The sequence below is a fragment of the Salmo salar genome, chromosome 14, assembly GCF_965601325.2.
Source record: "Salmo salar chromosome 14, fSalSal1, whole genome shotgun sequence".
Classification (NCBI taxonomy): Eukaryota; Metazoa; Chordata; class Actinopteri; order Salmoniformes; family Salmonidae; genus Salmo; species Salmo salar.
In genome coordinates, this window is record NC_138304.1 from 38459789 (window position 1) to 38477500 (window position 17712).

The 17712-nt window shown below is 45.7% G+C and overlaps 1 protein-coding gene across 3 annotated transcripts in view; it reads left to right on the plus strand.

The window, feature by feature from the left end:
- The first annotated feature begins 3108 nt into the window (after positions 1–3108).
- Positions 3109–17712, plus strand: part of LOC106569461 (rho GTPase-activating protein 45) — a 15084-nt gene continuing 480 nt past the window's right edge. The window contains exons 1-22 of one of the 3 annotated variants that reach the window (XM_014140830.3): positions 3109–3353; positions 4047–4449; positions 8716–8883; positions 8993–9077; positions 9198–9270; positions 9472–9550; positions 9716–9850; positions 10101–10162; positions 10266–10370; positions 10748–10828; positions 13065–13229; positions 13418–13555; positions 13799–14043; positions 14241–14392; positions 14560–14652; positions 14800–14865; positions 15031–15185; positions 15296–15481; positions 15562–15699; positions 16356–16603; positions 16762–16987; positions 17443–17712. The exon at positions 17443–17712 is cut by the window's right edge and continues 480 nt beyond it. In XM_014140830.3, coding sequence (XP_013996305.3) covers positions 3267–3353; positions 4047–4449; positions 8716–8883; positions 8993–9077; positions 9198–9270; positions 9472–9550; positions 9716–9850; positions 10101–10162; positions 10266–10370; positions 10748–10828; positions 13065–13229; positions 13418–13555; positions 13799–14043; positions 14241–14392; positions 14560–14652; positions 14800–14865; positions 15031–15185; positions 15296–15481; positions 15562–15699; positions 16356–16603; positions 16762–16987; positions 17443–17571 — 3219 coding nt within the window. In that variant the 5' untranslated portion in view covers positions 3109–3266 and the 3' untranslated portion in view covers positions 17572–17712. The remainder of the gene's footprint in view (positions 3354–4046; positions 4450–8715; positions 8884–8992; positions 9078–9197; positions 9271–9471; positions 9551–9715; positions 9851–10100; positions 10163–10265; positions 10371–10747; positions 10829–13064; positions 13230–13417; positions 13556–13798; positions 14044–14240; positions 14393–14559; positions 14653–14799; positions 14866–15030; positions 15186–15295; positions 15482–15561; positions 15700–16355; positions 16604–16761; positions 16988–17442) is intronic. The other 2 variants (XM_014140831.3, XM_014140832.3) reach the window with 2 other exon arrangements.

Genomic DNA, 17712 nt, shown 5'->3' on the forward strand with positions numbered 1-17712 from the left:
CTATTACAGGGGCTGAGTCACTGGCTTACTGGTGCTCTTCCATGCCGTCCCTAGGAGGGGTGCGTCACTTGAGTGGGTTGAGTCACTGACGTGATCTTCCAGTCTGGGTTGCCCCCCCCCCCCCACACAGTGCTCGCCAGAGGTAGCCTGACTGCCATTAGGTACCGAGATGAGATCCTCAGACCCCTTGTGAGACCATATATTGGTGCGGTTGGCACTGGGTTTCTCCTAATGCAAGACAATGCTAGACCTCATGTGGCTGGAGTGTGTCAGCAGTTCCTGCAAGAGGAAGGCATTGATGCTATGGACTGGCCCGCCCGTTCCCCAGACCTGAATCCAATTGAGCACATCTGGGACATCATGTCTCGCTCCATCCACCAACGCCACGTTGCACCACAGACTGTCCAGGACTTGGCGGATGCTTTAGTCCTGGTCTGGGAGGAGATCCCTCAGGAGACCATCCGCCACCTCATCAGGAGCATGCCCAGACGTTGTAGGGAGGTCATACAGGCACGTGGAGGCCACACACACTACTGAGCCTCATTTTGACTTGTTTTAAGGACATTACATCAAAGTTGGATCAGCCTGTAGTGTGATTTTCCACTTTAATTTTGAGTGTGACTCCAAATCCAGACCTCCATGGGTTGATAAATTGGATTTCCATTGATTATTTTTGTGTGATTTTGTTGTCAGCACATTCAACTATGTAAAGAAAAAAGTATTTAATAAGATTATTTCATTTATTCAGATCTAGGATGTGTTATTTTAGTGTTCCCTTTATTTTTTTGAGCAGTATATATATATATATATATATATACACGAGTCAATGTCTCACAACAAAACACATTCCCAATAACTACAGTGCCTTGTGAAAGTCATGCACACCCCTTGCACAGTCTTCACATTTTGCTGCCTTAAAATGAAATCTAAATGGTTTACATTTGTTTTTTTTCTTAGAGATCTACACAACCAACTCCGCATTTTCAAAGGGAAAGAGAATTATAGACCAAAAAAAAGAAGATGTCTTGATTGCATATTTCTTCTCACCCCAGAATTAATATTTGGTGGAAGAACCTTTGTCACGCCTACTCCTGCTCCCTCCCTCTGGCACTCAACCTCACCGGTCTACTAACCACCAGCCCTGGCAACTATGATTACGCACACCTGCTCCCCATCATTATGCACACCTGGTCATCATTATCTCCGCGCTTACTCCCCCTTTATTTATCCCTCAGCAGACATCAGTCATTAGATAGTATTGTTTTCTCTCACGTTCTGTACGCTTCTCATGTTTGTTCATCTGCATCTATTCATTATTAAACTTACCTTCTGCACCTGCTTCCTGACTCCCGGTGTATTACATTACAACCTTTGGCAGCCATTACAGCTATGAATCATGTTGAATAAGATTCTACCAACTTATCCATTGTTTTTGTTAAAATTGGTCAAGCTCTGTAAATTAAGTTGGGAATAACTGATGGACAACAATATTCAAACCTTGTCTCTGATCAGTCAGGACTGAGACTGGACCACTCAGGAACACTCAACACCTCTTGGAAAGCCATTTTTGTGTGTCTTTGGCATCCATTCTTTTGTAAATGTCCAGCTGAAAAATAAAACTTTATCCCAGGGTTAGGTTTTCAGAAGACTGAGGCAGGTTTTCCTCTAACTTTTTACCTGGAAATTGGTCCTTTCATATTTATTTTGATCCTTACAAACTCCCAGTTCCTGCTGGTGACAAGCATACCCATAACATGATGCTGCCAACACAATACTTTAAAATATGTGTGTTGCATTGGATTTCATCCAAACCTGTCAATTTAGGCCAAAAAAGTACATTTCTTTGCAGTGTTGTCTTGCAGTATTACTTAACAGCAATGTTGCAAACAGAATAGATGATTTGGAGTGGATCTTTTAGCACAGGCTTCCTTTTTTTCACTTTGAATTACAGGCCAGTAATGTGGAGGTAACGCAATGTTGCTGATCCTTTTGTATATCTATGTCTCTGTGCACGTTCCCTGTCTTGGCTAACCGACTATCTAGTCACAGACAAATCCCACTGGGCACACACTGTTTGAATCAATGTTTACACGTCATTTCAATAAAATTACGTTGAACCAACCACTAGATGGTGCTAGAACAAAAATAAATCATAATGAAGTTTGCTTGAAAATAATCTCGCGCTCTCATTGAGGTGCGTGGAGATTAGAGATTAGAGTGTCATAAAAGAGACCGATAATTTAATGAGATTAATTCCATGAAGTACAGTAGGTACACACGGAAGTTCCATTCACTGGGTTGAGTTCCATTTGGCTTCCAATGCTCAAACACTTGAGATACTGTATAATACTGTCTTCTACATTTGCCAACATTTCAATGTGTTAGTTTATATCTGGATGAGGAGAGCCAAGATAATAGGGATTCCATACATTCACTATGTCACTCACTATGTCACTCCTGTATTCAAATTAAACTCAAGTTTATGTGAATCATTGTCAAAATGTCAAGGCCTATGTGTAGTATAAACCATCATTATATTAAGCAATAAGGCCCGAGGAGGTGTGGTATATGGCCAATATACCATGGCTAAGGGATGTTCTTATGCTGACGCAGCGCTGAGTGCCAGGATACAGCCATTAGCTGTGGTATATTGGCCATATACCACAAACCCTGAGGTAGCTTTTGCTAAACTGGTTACAAATGTAATTAGAACAGCAAAAATAAATGTTTTGTCATACCGTGGTATACGGTCTCATATACCACGGCTTTCAGCTAATCAGCATTCAGGGCTCGAACCACCCAGTTTATAATAGCAAATAAACCATTTATTACAAAAAGCTGTAATCATATCATGACGAAACATTACTTGGTACATGATCTAACATGGTTAATGTAATGTGCAGTTGTGGGTCTAGTTATGAAACCAATGAAATAGATATTTTGATTAGTTGGCACTGGCACCAAAATTGGACACAATAGCCATTGTTGGCACCATCTTTAGGGTGAGAAATCATTAAATATTTACCCCTGCAGGTGTCAGTATGGCCATGCAGTTCAGTGGTCTATAGGCGTAGTGTGGACTGACCCCATCTACTAGCTACAGCCAGGAAGAAAGATAACGGTACAAGCACAGAGTTCGGTACAGCCAGCCAAGCCAAGCAATCAATTCAAGCAGCACAAGGGAATTTGTGTAAGCGACGTTTGGAGCAAACTTCAATCTCAATGGAGTGAAATCTATATTAAAATAGATAGGATGGTATTTGAAAATGTTCTATAGAAAGAAAAAGGAATTAAATAAAACTTCAGTTTCAAAGAAGAGTCTTGGGGAAAACTTTGGGTCACACAACTCATCAGTAAGTAACGTTAACTCGCTAGCTAAACTAGCCTAGCTTTATGAAGACTATTTTCATCTCAATCCTGCGTAGTTTGCTGAGTTTGCGCGTTTTAATAATTTCGTAATTTATATCACTGCTTGTAAAGCCCCGCGAGTTTGCGTTGGTATATACATAATTTAGCTACTAGCTAAATCTACTTGAAGTTGCATCGGGCATTGGTAGTGTAGGATACGATAGAACGAATGTCCCTGATGGGGAAACTGTCTTACATTACATGTGTATGGCTTGCTAATGCCAATTTTAAGGGATTTATGTTTTGCAATGCCGCCAGGTGTGGGCGTGGCTTCCAGTCTGACACACCTGTCACCTGGCAATGATAAGTCAACTTGCCAGTGTTTGGGAATTTTCCAGTGTTGGTCATCCTCATTGAATCATCTTTCTCTTTCTGTGTTTTTCCCATATGCTTTTGCATTGTAACTCATGGCCTTTCAAATTGTTTTAGAGGCACAGGTTTCTCAACAACAGTTGTCTTCATCAACAGCATCATCATCCTCTAGTCATAACATCTGTGGCATCACTCATCACTCATCACCAACATTCTAATTCTTCCCCATCTCTTTCCTCTCCTTCCTCTCTTTCTATCTACCCTGCTCTCACTCTAACATTCCCCACCCTACCTCTCCCTTGTCCTCTGGCGTGTCTCAACACCAGCTATCTGTCCTCCAGGAACAACCCACTAGAGATGGTGGCTTGGATGTCCCCCTCCCTTTCCCTGCATCCCTCCAGGACCCCCAGGCTCCTCCCTGCCCCACTACCACCTGTCTGCTGCACCCCAGGCTGGCTACGGCCGCCAGCCCTCCCCCTGTCCTTGGAGCCTGCCTTAGACGGCCCACAGCCCTGAGTCGACATGCCAGTGCGGCTGGCTTCCCCCTACAGGCGGCTGGAGCCTGGGCCTTCAGTAAGACCCAGGGGAAAGGAGCGAGCCTTGCCTCCAGCCCCACCACAGAGGCCTCGGAGGTGGGCATCGAAGTGGAGGACATCCCCTCTTTGCTCCGGGACGTGGCTTGCTTCGCTGAGGCTGTGGAGAAACTGAAAGAAATGGTGCTGGGGGAAGGTGAGAGAGGCGTTATAATGGGCAGGAGTTTTTGACCAGTAAAAATTCTTATTTTTAGCCTATAACTAGAGTTCAGAGTTTTCTTAGTCAGGTCATATGGAAAGGAAAAATCCCTGGCCCTTAGTTATGTTGTAACATTGTGTGTGTCCCAGGGTGTGTGTGTGTGAGTATGCCTGGTGAAACTGAGGAAGGAAGAGGGAGTATGTCACACAAGGTACGCAGCACTATAGTATTTGTCTGGTGTGTAAACACAGCTCACAGGCTTTCCTTTAACCCAGAACCCTTACATTACAAGGACTAGGGGTCGATTTGGAATTTAGCAAGCTGGGTCGTTCCACCTATTCGGTGCCTTTTCAGATGTGTAACTTGGTGCATTTTTTTTTAGATTTCACCTAATTCTAAAATTCTGTCATAAAGAGCACATATTCGACTTAATAAAAATAAAAATCCCATCTCAAAAAAGTACTATAGAAAGTGCCTATTAAGTTCCAAATAAAGTAACAGGGTTCACGATTTCATCTTAAATCAGCCATAAATCTCCATGTGACAGGGGAAATAGAAGCTTGTTGTGTACAACAGGGAGGGGCAATTGAATGCAAGCTTAAAACATTTCTAGCCTGTCTATCTATGGGTAACATGGTTGACCTGTTATGCTCGACCCACTCAGTTTTACTCCACAAAACACCAGAAAATTGCCCAAAATAGTAAAACCAGCTCATCTGCTTTTACACTAAGCTTTGACTATTAGATGTTCAATGTTTATTTTTGAAAACATTATTTAAAAAGGAATAGTTTCACCAAATTAAAACGAGAGTTCAGTTCACATAACAGGGTTGACGTTTTCACATTAATCACATTAAATAAATAATCATCTTCAGAAATTCCTTTGTCAAAGCAACAAAAACAACTAGGGATTTACAATGATGGTGAAAACTTGGAGACATTTTGTGGTTAAGTGGTATAAATATTCCTGGAAGTCACAGAGGGTCACAGAGGGACAAAATGCTGAATTCTGGCACTTTAGCAAGTCTTTATTCCAGTGGAGGCTGCTGAGAAGAGGACCGCTCATAGTAATGGCTGGAATAGAGTGTAATGGCTGGTATGGAGTGTAATGGCTGGAATAGAGTGTAATGGCTGAATGGAGTGTAATGGCTGGAATAGAGTGTAATGGCTGGAATAGAGTGTAATGGCAGGAATACAGTGTAATGGCTGGAATAGAGTGTAATGGCTGGAATGGAGTGTAATGGCTGGTATGGAGTGTAATGGCTGGAATAGAGTGTAATGGCTGGAATAGAGTGTAATGGCTGGTATGGAGTGTAATGGCTGGAATAGAGTGTAATGGCTGGAATAGAGTGTAATGGCTGGTATGGAGTGTAATGGCTGGAATAGAGTGTAATGGCTGGAATAGAGTGTAATGGCTGGAATAGAGTGTAATGGCTGGAATAGAGTGTAATGGCCGGTATGGAGTGTAATGGCTGGAATAGAGTGTAATGGCTGGAATAGAGTGTAATGGCCGGTATGGAGTGTAATGGCTGGTATGGAGTGTAATGGCTGGTATGAAGTGTAATGGCCGGTATGGAGTGTAATGGCTGGAATAGAGTGTAATGGCTGGTATGGAGTGTAATGGCTGGAATAGAGTGTAATGGCTGGAATAGAGTGTAATGGCTGGAATAGAGTGTAATGGCCGGTATGGAGTGTAATGGCTGGAATGGAGTGTAATGGCTGGAATAGAGTGTAATGGCTGGTATGGAGTGTAATGGCTGGAATAGAGTGTAATGGCTGGAATAGAGTGTAATGGCTGGAATAGAGTGTAATGGCCGGTATGGAGTGTAATGGCTGGAATAGAGTGTAATGGCCGGTATGGAGTGTAATGGCTGGTATGGAGTGTAATGGCTGGAATAGAGTGTAATGGCCGGTATGGAGTGTAATGGCTGGAATAGAGTGTAATGGCTGGTATGGAGTGTAATGGCTGGAATAGAGTGTAATGGCCGGTATGGAGTGTAATGGCTGGAATAGAGTGTAATGGCCGGTATGGAGTGTAATGGCTGGAATAGAGTGTAATGGCTGGTATGGAGTGTAATGGCCGGTATGGAGTGTAATGGCTGGAATAGAGTGTAATGGCTGGAATGGAGTGAATGGAATGGTATCAAACAGATGAAAACCATGTGTTTGATATCATTCCATTCACTTTATTCCGGCCATTATTATGAGCTGTCCTCCCCTCAAAAGTCGCCCTCCACTGCTTTATTCATATAAAAATTGGATTTATTCATTTCTCCATGTGGTCTATATTAAAGGGCACTTCATTGAATATAACAGGCTTTTAACATTCAATATTGGTGCACAATTTCTACTTAAAAATATCAAAGGGATGCAAAAGGCACTCATTTCTTGGAATGAACCAGCTAAGCCATGTCAGGGTGACTTCACTTCCTGTCCAGGCAGCTATTTTCATCACAACTTCCTGTTCTCAGTTTCCAAGTAGGGCGAGGAGATAAGGGAGAAAGAGAGAGAACGAAGGGAGGAGAGAGAGAGACTTTTCTTAGTGGGTATGTGTGTTATTACAATGTGACAACAGAGGTAGGAGTGTTAAAATCAACCACAGAACAAGAGCCAACTGATGGTACACTCACAAAGAGTTAGGCCCCTAAATAATTAGGGGTCTAAGCAGTAGTACACAGTAAATTTTTCTTAAAACATTGACGTTTCAGCCCCAAACTGCCTCTTGACTACATTTTAACGTTGGTTCACGTGCTGTCCGTGTCCACCACCACTTCCTACATCAAGAGTGGCAGTGTGACAGACAACAGCCCTACAGTTCCTGATTTTTACACTTTAGTCGTCTAAGGTCCAACTGAGAAACAACACACAAAAAAGGAGAAGTATAACAGTAGCTGTGTTTCAATGACGGCTACTGGTGCTGGTTCTCCTTTTTCCCAGTAACCAGTGCTTCATTACATGGCCTCTTGCTTGATTCATTATATGTGTGTTTATACTTGTACTGTGCTGTGTGTGTATACTGTCTGTTTATGTACTATTATAAACTGGGTGGTTCGAGCCTTGAATGCTGATTGGCTGACAGCCGTGGTATATCAGACCGTATACCACGGGTATGACAAACATTTATTTTTACTGCTCTAATTACATTGGTAACCAGTTTATAATAACAATACGGCACCTCGGGAGGATGACCCCATGGAGAAATGAATAAATCAGATTTTTTATATGAATAAAGTAGTGGCCATTATACCACGGCTAAGGGCTGGTTCCAGGCACTCCCTGCGATACGTCGTGCTTTAGAACAGCCCTTAGCCGTGGTATATTGGCCATATACCACACCCCTAGTGCCTTATTGCTTAAATAACTTACATTTTCTATAACATATTGTTCCTGTGTGTGTGTGTGTGTGTGTGTGTGTGTGTGTGTGTGTGTGTGTGTGTGTGTGTGTGTGTGTGTGTGTGTGTGTGTGTGTGTGTGTGTGTGTGTGTGTCTGTCAGGGTTGGGGTGAATTCGAATTGGCCCCAACCTACAGGAAGCAAAATATGAATTGAATGAAGTAGAATTTAATTCAAAACAATTCAACTGAGAAGTGAAACATGAAAGTTTCATTCATTTGACAAATCGTTTATCGTAAGGATATGCCATTTATTAATGCAATGAATACACATATTCCCGAGTGGCGCAGCGGTCTAAGGCACTGCATCTCAGTGCTAGAGGCATCACTACAGACACCCTGGTTTGAATCCAGGCTGTATCACAACCGGCTGTGATTGGGAGTCCCATAGGGTAGTGCACAATTGGCCCAGCGTCGTTCGGGTTTGGCCGGTGTAGGCCATCATTGTAAATAAGAATTTGTTCTTAATTGACTTGCCTAGTTAAATAAAAAAATCAATTTAAATATTAGTTTGATTATAATTTAGATGTAAAACAGTATTTTTCTTTGTCATGAGATGTTAGATTGTTCCCTTCCATACTGCCGTGTTTGATCTAATGCATTCTGGGAAATGTTTGTTCTGATATTTAACAAAAAATCGAATTCAATCCAAATTCTGTGGTGTGTACGTGCATGAGCATATAATCCAAGGTTATTTTAGTACATTTTTAAAGTTGTGTTTTAAAATTGAACTTATTCACTCGCATGGTTGCCTCACTGCGCTACAATTATGAATGTCACTTCAAACCTGTTTTTCATGCTTATTTCTTTATGTTTAGTTTCAGTTTTAGTTCTAGACCTATAAATAACATAGCTGTCTGTCTCTGTCTCAGACAGGCAGATAGATAACCTCTCAGACAGGCAGCTGGACCGTCGTGACCTGGCCCAGGAGTGTTTGGGAGAGGTGTTGCGTGTGTTGAGGCAGGTGATCGGTGCCTACCCCCTCCTCAACACTGTAGAGACCCTCACTGCTGCCGGAACACTCATCTCCAAGGTCAAAGGTCAGAGCTCTACTGTTAGAACTGGACACCTGTTGGAATGTGTGTGGGTCAAGGTGTGGGTGGAGTGTGTACTGAGATCAAATGTGTGTATTTGATTTGATGTGTCCAGGGTTTAGTTACAAGGACAGCAGTGACATGGTTAAGCAGGACTTTGAGAAAGCCATCGAGACCATGGCTGTGGCTTTCAGTAGCAGGTAAGTGTGTGTGTGTGTGTGTGTTTCGCTCTACTATCCCTAGGATCTACATTGATAAGGTTTTTCCCACTCTCCCCCCTCTCTCCCTATTTTACACCCCTTTCCTTCTCTCCCCCTCAGTGTGTCGGAACTTCTGATGGGAGAAGTGGACAGCAGCACCCTCCTGTCTCTACCGCTAACAGAGAGGAGCAGGGTGAGTGTGTGTGTGTGTGTGTGTGTGTGTGTGTGTGTGTGTGTGTGTGTGTGTGTGTGTGTGTGTGTGTGTGTGTGTGTGTGTGTGTGTGTGTGCGTGCGTGCGTGTGTGTAAAAAACAAACAATGTTTTCTTTGGTCGTAAAGGATGGCTCAGTCTAAGTATTTGTGTGACCTCGGAGATGGTGTGTGTGTGTGTGCAGTCTATGGAGAACCTGTATGGCTTAGACTCGGCCCAGGCCAAAGACTGTCAAGGGAGGAGTGACCAGCAGGACTGCTGCAGTAAGTACAAAATTACATGTTGTCCTCGATGTCTAAGCATTCTGTTTCCCTTTCCAATCATGTCATACTCATACATTCTCGTGTGTGTGTGTGTGTGTGTGTGTGTGTGTGTGTGTGTGTGTGTGTGTGTGTGTGTGTGTGTGTGTGTGTGTGTGTGTGTGTCAGTGCTGAGTGGAGAGCAGGTTGACCTCCTACTGCAGTGTAGTGAGGGAGGAGTGGACTCCGCTCTCTCCTATGCCAAGGCTGTGTCCAGATACCTGAAGGATGTTATCAGCTATGTGGAGAAAAGGACTGCTCTGGGTGGGTTGATCACTTTGACTCATCTAATTATTCTGTTTCTTTTACTCTTCTATCTGTGTCCATCAGCAGTTGTTCTCGGCCTCTTAGGGCTTCAACTAGATTACATACACCTGTCCAGTATCTAGGGGCAGAAATGGAACTGGGCCAAACTTTTTGTTGTCCACTTCAAGTTTTGCTTTTTTAGTTTTCTGCTAACAAGGCAATGTGTATGTGTAAGTAGTGTGTGAGTTTCTGTGTCTGTGTGTTCCAGAGATGGAGTTTGCCAAGGGACTGCAGAGGCTGTGTCAGTCCTGTAAGCAGAGCATCGCACAGGTAATGGGAGAACACACACGCACACACACAGACAAACGTGCACATAAACACATACAAATCTCTCTCTCTCCTCTCTCTTTCTCTCCCTCTCTCTCTCTTTCAGCCCCAGATGCCATTCTTCTCCATCTACTCTCTGGCTCTGGAGCAGGACTTGGAGCAGAGTGTGGGAGTGCAGCAAACCACTGGCTCCATACATACTGTTCTACAGGTAGATACAGTATCTCACACACACACACCACAGGAGGTTGGTGGCACCTTAATTGGGGAGGACGGTTGTGTTAATGACTGGAGTGGAATCATTGAAATGGTATCAAATACATGAAAACACATTGTTTCCAGGTGTTTGATGCCATTCCATTCGCTCTGTTCCAGCCAGTATTATGTCCTTCCTCAGCAGCCTGTGACACACACACACACACACACACACACACACACACACACACACACACACACACACACACACACACACACACACACACACACACACACACACACACACCACACACACACACACACACACACACACACCTACAAGGATTATTACAAGTGAGAAAATGTCTCTATCTCAACCCCTCTCTGGCCCAGCCTCTGATGCAGTGTAAACAGGAGCATGAGAGGAGACGCAGAGAGCTCGGAGAGCAGTGGCAGAGGGCCCAGAGGAAACTGGTAAAGTCACTCCTATGTCTTGTCCATGTTGCTTTGACATGTTAATGCCGCGCACGTGTTATCATGTCTCACTCTTATGTCATGTATGAGAAAGACATTGATATTCCATATTTCAGTGAGAGTAGATGGTTTACCAATCGCTCTGTCAAAAGTCAAAAGCCTCGGTGTCACTCTAGACTGCTCCCTCTATTTCGAACCCCACATAAAAACCATCACCAGGATGGTATCACCTCTGTGATATCTCCAGGCTCCGCCCCTCGCTATCACACTCCAGCAATGAAACTCTCCTCCATGCCCTGGTCACTTCCCGTTTGGACTATTGCAACACTCTCCTCACTGGTATCCCCACCAAACTCACCAACACACTTCAACTGGTCCAGAACTCTGCTGCCAGAATCCTCACCAGCACCAGATGAACTGAACACCACACCAATCCTCATCAATCTACACTGGCTCCCTGTGCAATCCTTTATTAACTTAAAGACAGTCCTCCTCACCAAAGCCCTTCACAACCTGGCACCCACCTACCTCTCTGACCTCTCAGTCGAAGCCTCTTCACGCTCCCTCCACTCCTCCTCTACTGGTCTCCTTGTCACCCCCTCATTCCACCTCTCCACCATGGGTGCCCGGGCCTTCAGCTGCTGGAATGAGATCCCCCCCACACATACAACATGCAGACACAATCATCTCATTCAAAAACCTCCTTAAAACATACCTCTTCAAGGATGCCTATAACCTATAGCCTGTGCTCTATGATTCTCTGTCCTACCCTCCATTCTCACTATACCCATGTATCCCTATGTGTCCCCCCAACCCACCCCCTTACCCTAAACCCTTACCCTAAACCAGGTCCGTATCCTATTCCCAACCCTAACCCCCAACCCACACCCTTACCCTTAACCAGGTCCGTATCCTATTTCCAACCCTACCTCCTAAACCCTTACATAAACCAGGTTCGTATCCTCTACCCAACCCTACCCCCTAAACCCTTACCTAAACTAGGTTCGTATCCTCTACCCAACCCTACCCCCTAAACCCTTACCTAAACCCTTACCTAAACCAGGTTCGTATCCTCTACCCAACCCTACCCCCTAAACCCTTACCTAAACCAGGTTCGTATCCTCTACCCAACCCTACCCCCTAAACCCTTACGTAAACCAGGTTCGTATCCTCTACCCAACCCTACCCCCTAAACCCTTACCTAAACCAGGTTCGTATCCTCTACCCAACCCTACCCCCTAAACCCTTACCTAAACCCTTACCTAAACCAGGTTCGTATCCTCTACCCAACCCTACCCCCTAAACCCTTACCTAAACCCTTACCTAAACCAGGTTCGTATCCTCTACCCAACCCTACCCCCTAAACCCTTACCTAAACCCTTACCTAAACCAGGTTCGTATCCTCTACCCAACCCTACCCCCTAAACCCTTACCTAAACTAGGTTCGTATCCTCTACCCAACCCTACCCCCTAAACCCTTACCTAAACCCTTACCTAAACCCTTACCTAAACTAGGTTCGTATCCTCTACCCAACCCTACCCCCTAAACCCTTACCTAAACCCTTACCTAAACCAGGTTCGTATCCTCTACCCAACCCTACCCCCTAAACCCTTACCTAAACCCTTACCTAAACCAGGTTCGTATCCTCTACCCAACCCTACCCCCTAAACCCTTACCTAAACCCTTACCTAAACCAGGTTCGTATCCTCTACCCAACCCTACCCCCTAAACCCTTACCTAAACCCTTACCTAAACCAGGTTCGTATCCTCTACCCAACCCTACCCCCTAAACCCTTACCTAAACCCTTACCTAAACCAGGTTCGTATCCTCTACCCAACCCTACCCCCTAAACCCTTACCTAAACCAGGTTCGTATCCTCTACCCAACCCTACCCCCTAAACCCTTACCTAAACCAGGTTTGTATCCTCTACCCAACACTTCCATCCTCTTTTATTTGTCCTATTTCATCTGGTCCTTTGATAAAATGTTTACTTTGATTGATGCAATTGGTTTTATGAACTACACTTGCTTTTAATGGCTACTTGTAATGTAAGATATCCTTGATTACCCTGAAAGGCATCCACCAAATAAAATGTATTATTATTATTTAATGTGTGTGTGTGTGTGTGTGTGTGTGTGTGTGTGTGTGTGTGTGTGTGTGTGTGTGTGTGTGTGTGTGTGTGTGTGTGTGTGTGTGTGTGTGTGTGTGTGTGTGTGTGTTTGTCTGTTCCTAGACTGATGCTGAGAGTGGCATGCGTAAAGCTCGGGGCTCGTACATGTTTCGCTGTGAGGAATATGACAAGGCCAGGGGTCGGGCAGAGGAGGAGCTACAAGGGGGAGCAGGCGGGCTTAAAGCTCTGGACCGGAAGAAGCGATTGGAGGAGGAGGCCAGGACCAAGGTCAGCTGACTAGTCTGATAGGGGCAGAGAGCGCATCTCGAATTTAGCTTGCCTTGCATGCCAGATGGACCAAGTTTGCACTTTTCAGACCTTTTCATAGATCCTGAAGTGCCAACTCTGCCAACTCAGTTATGCCAGGCGAGCAAAATGAATCGCAACTAATGGCTGGTCCATGTGTGTCTCTACAGGCTGAAGAGGCAGAGGCTGTGTATCGTGCATGGATATCCGAGGCGGAGGCGCGGCACCAGGAGAGAGAGCAGACTAAGGGCAGCACTCTCAGACAGATCCATGATGTCATCAGACACACAGACCACACCCTCAGATCTGTAAGTCAACTCACGCATCTATCAGGGAAGTAAAACCCTCAACTTGTTTGCAGGTGGATTGCACTGACCAATCAAACGTCCTAATCATGACTACATCCACCTTTAGGTTAGATTATGTTTATGAAGTCTGTTCACGAGAGATCTTGGGACAGACGAAATGTGTTCATGGAAATTGTAGTTTGTCTCCATCGAATTGCTTATTCCTGGGTGTTGTAGTTCTTTACAACATGTCTCCCTCCCCAGTGCACGGTGTCGTACTATCAGCTGCTGCACATGCAGACAGCAGCGCTGCCAGTCCACTACCAGACTCTGTGTGAGAGCACCAAGCTCTACGAGCCAGGACAACAGTACGCCGCTCACGCAAGACATCTACTACACAAGAGCCCAGAGGACGCCAGACATCTCAACACGAGCACAGAGGATGCCAAACATCTGTCGAACCCAGAGCCTGCAGCTCACTACCACTTCGAGCCCTACTCATCAAACCAGTGGGTTCACACTTGAAATGGTTTACAGTTGACCTTTCAGTGATTCATATTGTTGTCAAGATCAGAAAATACCAGGTGCAGAGAAAGGTTTTGTAAGTGGCGTTAGCCTTCAAAGGGTCAGAACAGGCCAGTTAGTTGGCTACCAACTACTATGATTTTTAGGAGGAAGCAATGTAATTTTCTCCTTCCCTCATCAGTCTGTCTGGACGCACCCGCCACAACAGCTCTAACACGGATGTACCAATCAGCACGGAGACCACACCTCCCACGGACGCACCAATCAGCACGGAGACCACACCTACCACAGATGAGGAGGGTGGTGCTGAGGATGGAGTCACACAGAGATGTGGTGAGTCCTGATTGACTCGTGTAAGGTCTTCTCTAATGGTCTAAGAAGAAGAGTAGTACACTTTTCTCACCACAGATGTGATTTATAGGAACCACAAACCAAGATTAGAAGTTTTCATTATGGTGCTTCATTTGAAAGCTCATTGGTGGTATGTGTCCTTATTGAAGGGCAAGGTCACCAATCACACAAGTCCTGGCCGTCAACGATGAAGGACTCGGACTGTCTTGGAGGAGTCTATGGTCTGGAGTCCTCCAGCACTGGTACCTCCTGATGTAGAAAGTAGAATGTCAACCTCCAGCACAGCTACCATAGAGCCTCAGCAATTTCTAGATTACAGAAAAGGGTCCGGCGTTGTATCATTCAGAATATTCAATGATATATAATAGTGTATTGCATGTGTGTTTCAGGGAGCATACCTAAAGCCAATGAAGAACTGGAGGAACATGATGGAAACGTCACCTCGTTTGAACAGGGTAACAAACACTGTCCTCCTCAAGTCTCCGTTTGTCTGAACTCTGTCTAAATCGAGATCCACACAGCGGAAGAATTGCATGGATAGTTCAGATTAGGATATGACCCTCTCTTTCTCATTCTGAACTCTCTCTTCTCTCTTGTCTTTTCTCTTGCTGTGTGTTCAGGGAGAGAGCCAGAGATGGCCGTTCCCACTGGTCCCTTCCGGAATGTGGGAATGTCCAAGGCAGCAAAGACCCACAGACTCCGCAAGCTCCGTACACCTGCCAAATGCAGAAAGTGTAACAGCTATGTGTACTTCCAGGGTGCAGAGTGTGAGGAGGTGAGACACACACACACACACCCTAGGAGGTACAGTAGACTGTGTAATATGTCTACTCTGTTTACTGACTGTAAAGTTACTATATTATTTGCTTGTCTTCCCTCCTGCAGTGTTATCTGGCATGCCATAGGCGTTGCTTGGAGAGCCTGGCTATCCAGTGTGGCCATAAGAAGCTACAAGGTCGCCTGTCGCTGTTTGGCAGGGACTTCACGCAGGGGCTGGGAGACCCCGATGGTGTGCCTCTGGTCATCAGGAAGTGCATCACAGAGATAGAGAGCAGGGCTCTTAGGATGAAGGTGCTTTTACACTTACACACAAAGTAGTACACACACACACATTCAAAGAATGACTTGTCATATAAACTGTGTGTGTGTAGGGTATCTATCGTGTGAATGGGGTGAAGACTCGTGTGGAGAAGCTGTGCCAGGCCTTTGAGAATGGGAAAGAGCTGGTGGAACTGTCCCAAGCCTTTCCTCATGATATCAGCAACATGCTCAAACTTTACCTCAGACAGGTAACATACTGTTACATACACTCACAAAATACTCTCCCTCCACTTCTAGACTCACTATCCCTCCTTCACTCTGCATCCCACACACTCCCCTCACCCTCTGTCCCCTTCTTTCTCCTCTCCACCCCCCTCACTCTGTCCTCCTCTTCCTCTCCACCCCTCTCACACTCTGTCCTCTTCTTCTCCACCCCTCTCGCGCTCTGTCCTCTTCCTCTCAACCCCTCACGCTCTGTCCCCCTCTTCCTCTCCACCCCCTCATTCTGTCCTCCTCTTCCTCTCCACCTCTCACTCTGTCCTCCTCTTCCTCTCCACCCCCTCTCTCTGTCCTCCTTCCTCCTCTTCCTCTCCACCCACTCACTCTGCCCTCCTCTTCCTCTCCACCCCCTCACTCTCTGTCCTCCTTCCTCTCCACCCCCTCACTCCGTCCTCTTCCTCTCCCTCACTCTCTGTGCTCTTCCTCTCCACCCCCTCACTCTCTGTCTTACTCTTCCTGTCCACCCTCTCATTCTGTCCTCTTCCTCTCCACCCCCTCACTCTCTATCCTCCTCTTCCTCTCCACCCCCTCACTATTTGTCCTCCTCTTCCGCTCCAACTCCTCACTCTCCGTCCCCTTCTCTTCATCTCCACCCCCCCCTCGATTTCCCTTCTTCCCTCTCCAGCTGCCAGAGCCTATCTTGCCCTTCCATCTCTATCCGTTTCTGATGGGGCTGGCCAAGGAGAGCCTGCGTTCTGCGTCTCCTAGCCCAGATGGAGGTGAGGTGGCTGGGTCAGCAGTGCTAGCAGACCTGGGTGCTGAGACTCCCCTGGAGGTCCTGACTCTGGTCCACAGCCTGAGGGAGCTAATGCTAACGGAGCTGCCGCAGGCTAATACAGCCACACTGCGCTATATTGCACAGCATCTGCGCAGGTGAGGTGACCATGAGTAAGGCACACACACATAAAATGTGATTTTAACACGGAACATTAATCCTAACGTTTGATGAAGAACAAATAGCTCATCGTGGCCATTTCTCCTTTCATACTCTTGCCTTCCTCCCTCTTATTTCTTCACTTTTCCCCTCTCAGGGTGTGTGAGTGTGAGCAGGAGAACAAGATGAGTCCCAGTAACCTGGGCATTGTGTTTGGCCCCACCCTGATGCGTCCCCGTCCCTCCGGGGCCACCGTGGCCCTGTCTTCCCTAGTAGACTACCCCCACCAGGCCCGCATCGTAGAGACTCTCATAGTCTTCTACAGCACCCTCTTCCATGACAGCTCCAACGGCACCCCAGTTTCCCCCTTAACCCTAAGCCAGGTGAGTGAGCGACTGTGGGTGTACGGTATCATAGTGAAACAGTGTGCTGGTTCTGCTCTAGAAACAAGTGATGTGAGGAAAATACAATTAAGGGCCCCGAGGGTGGAAGAGCGGTAGCAACCACACAAATAGAAGAGAAGGATGCATTTAAAAATATATATATATATATATACACCATTTTTTTTATTTAACAAGGCAAGTCAGTTAAGAACAAATTCTTATTTACAATGACGGCCTACACCAGCCAAACCCGGACAACGCTGGGCCAATTGTGCACTGCCCTATGGGACTCCCAATCACAGCCAGTTGTGATACAGACTGGATTCGAACCAGGGTGTCTGTAGTGACGCCTCCAGCACTGAGATGCAGTGCCTTAGACCGCTGCGCCACTCGGGCATACACACATGCACACTATTGTTTATCACATTCAACGATTTCTGCTGTGTTTCTCCTAGGACGGTGGAGGGGAGGGGAGAGACTGTGGGGGTGGGGGAGGAGTCCAGGGGAGAGACAAGACAGACTCACAACACGACGGGGGTGAGATACCAGAAAACCACACTGAGAGACCAGTGGAATCAGACTGAGGAGGAACCCTCAGCCGCAGCACCCACTGACCCTCTCTGGACCTGAACTCTTCAACAAAGAACTTCTGGAAAAAATGGAAATGGAATTCAGTTTTTCAAATGAAAAAGTACTTAATGAAATCTACAAATTGGAATTCATTT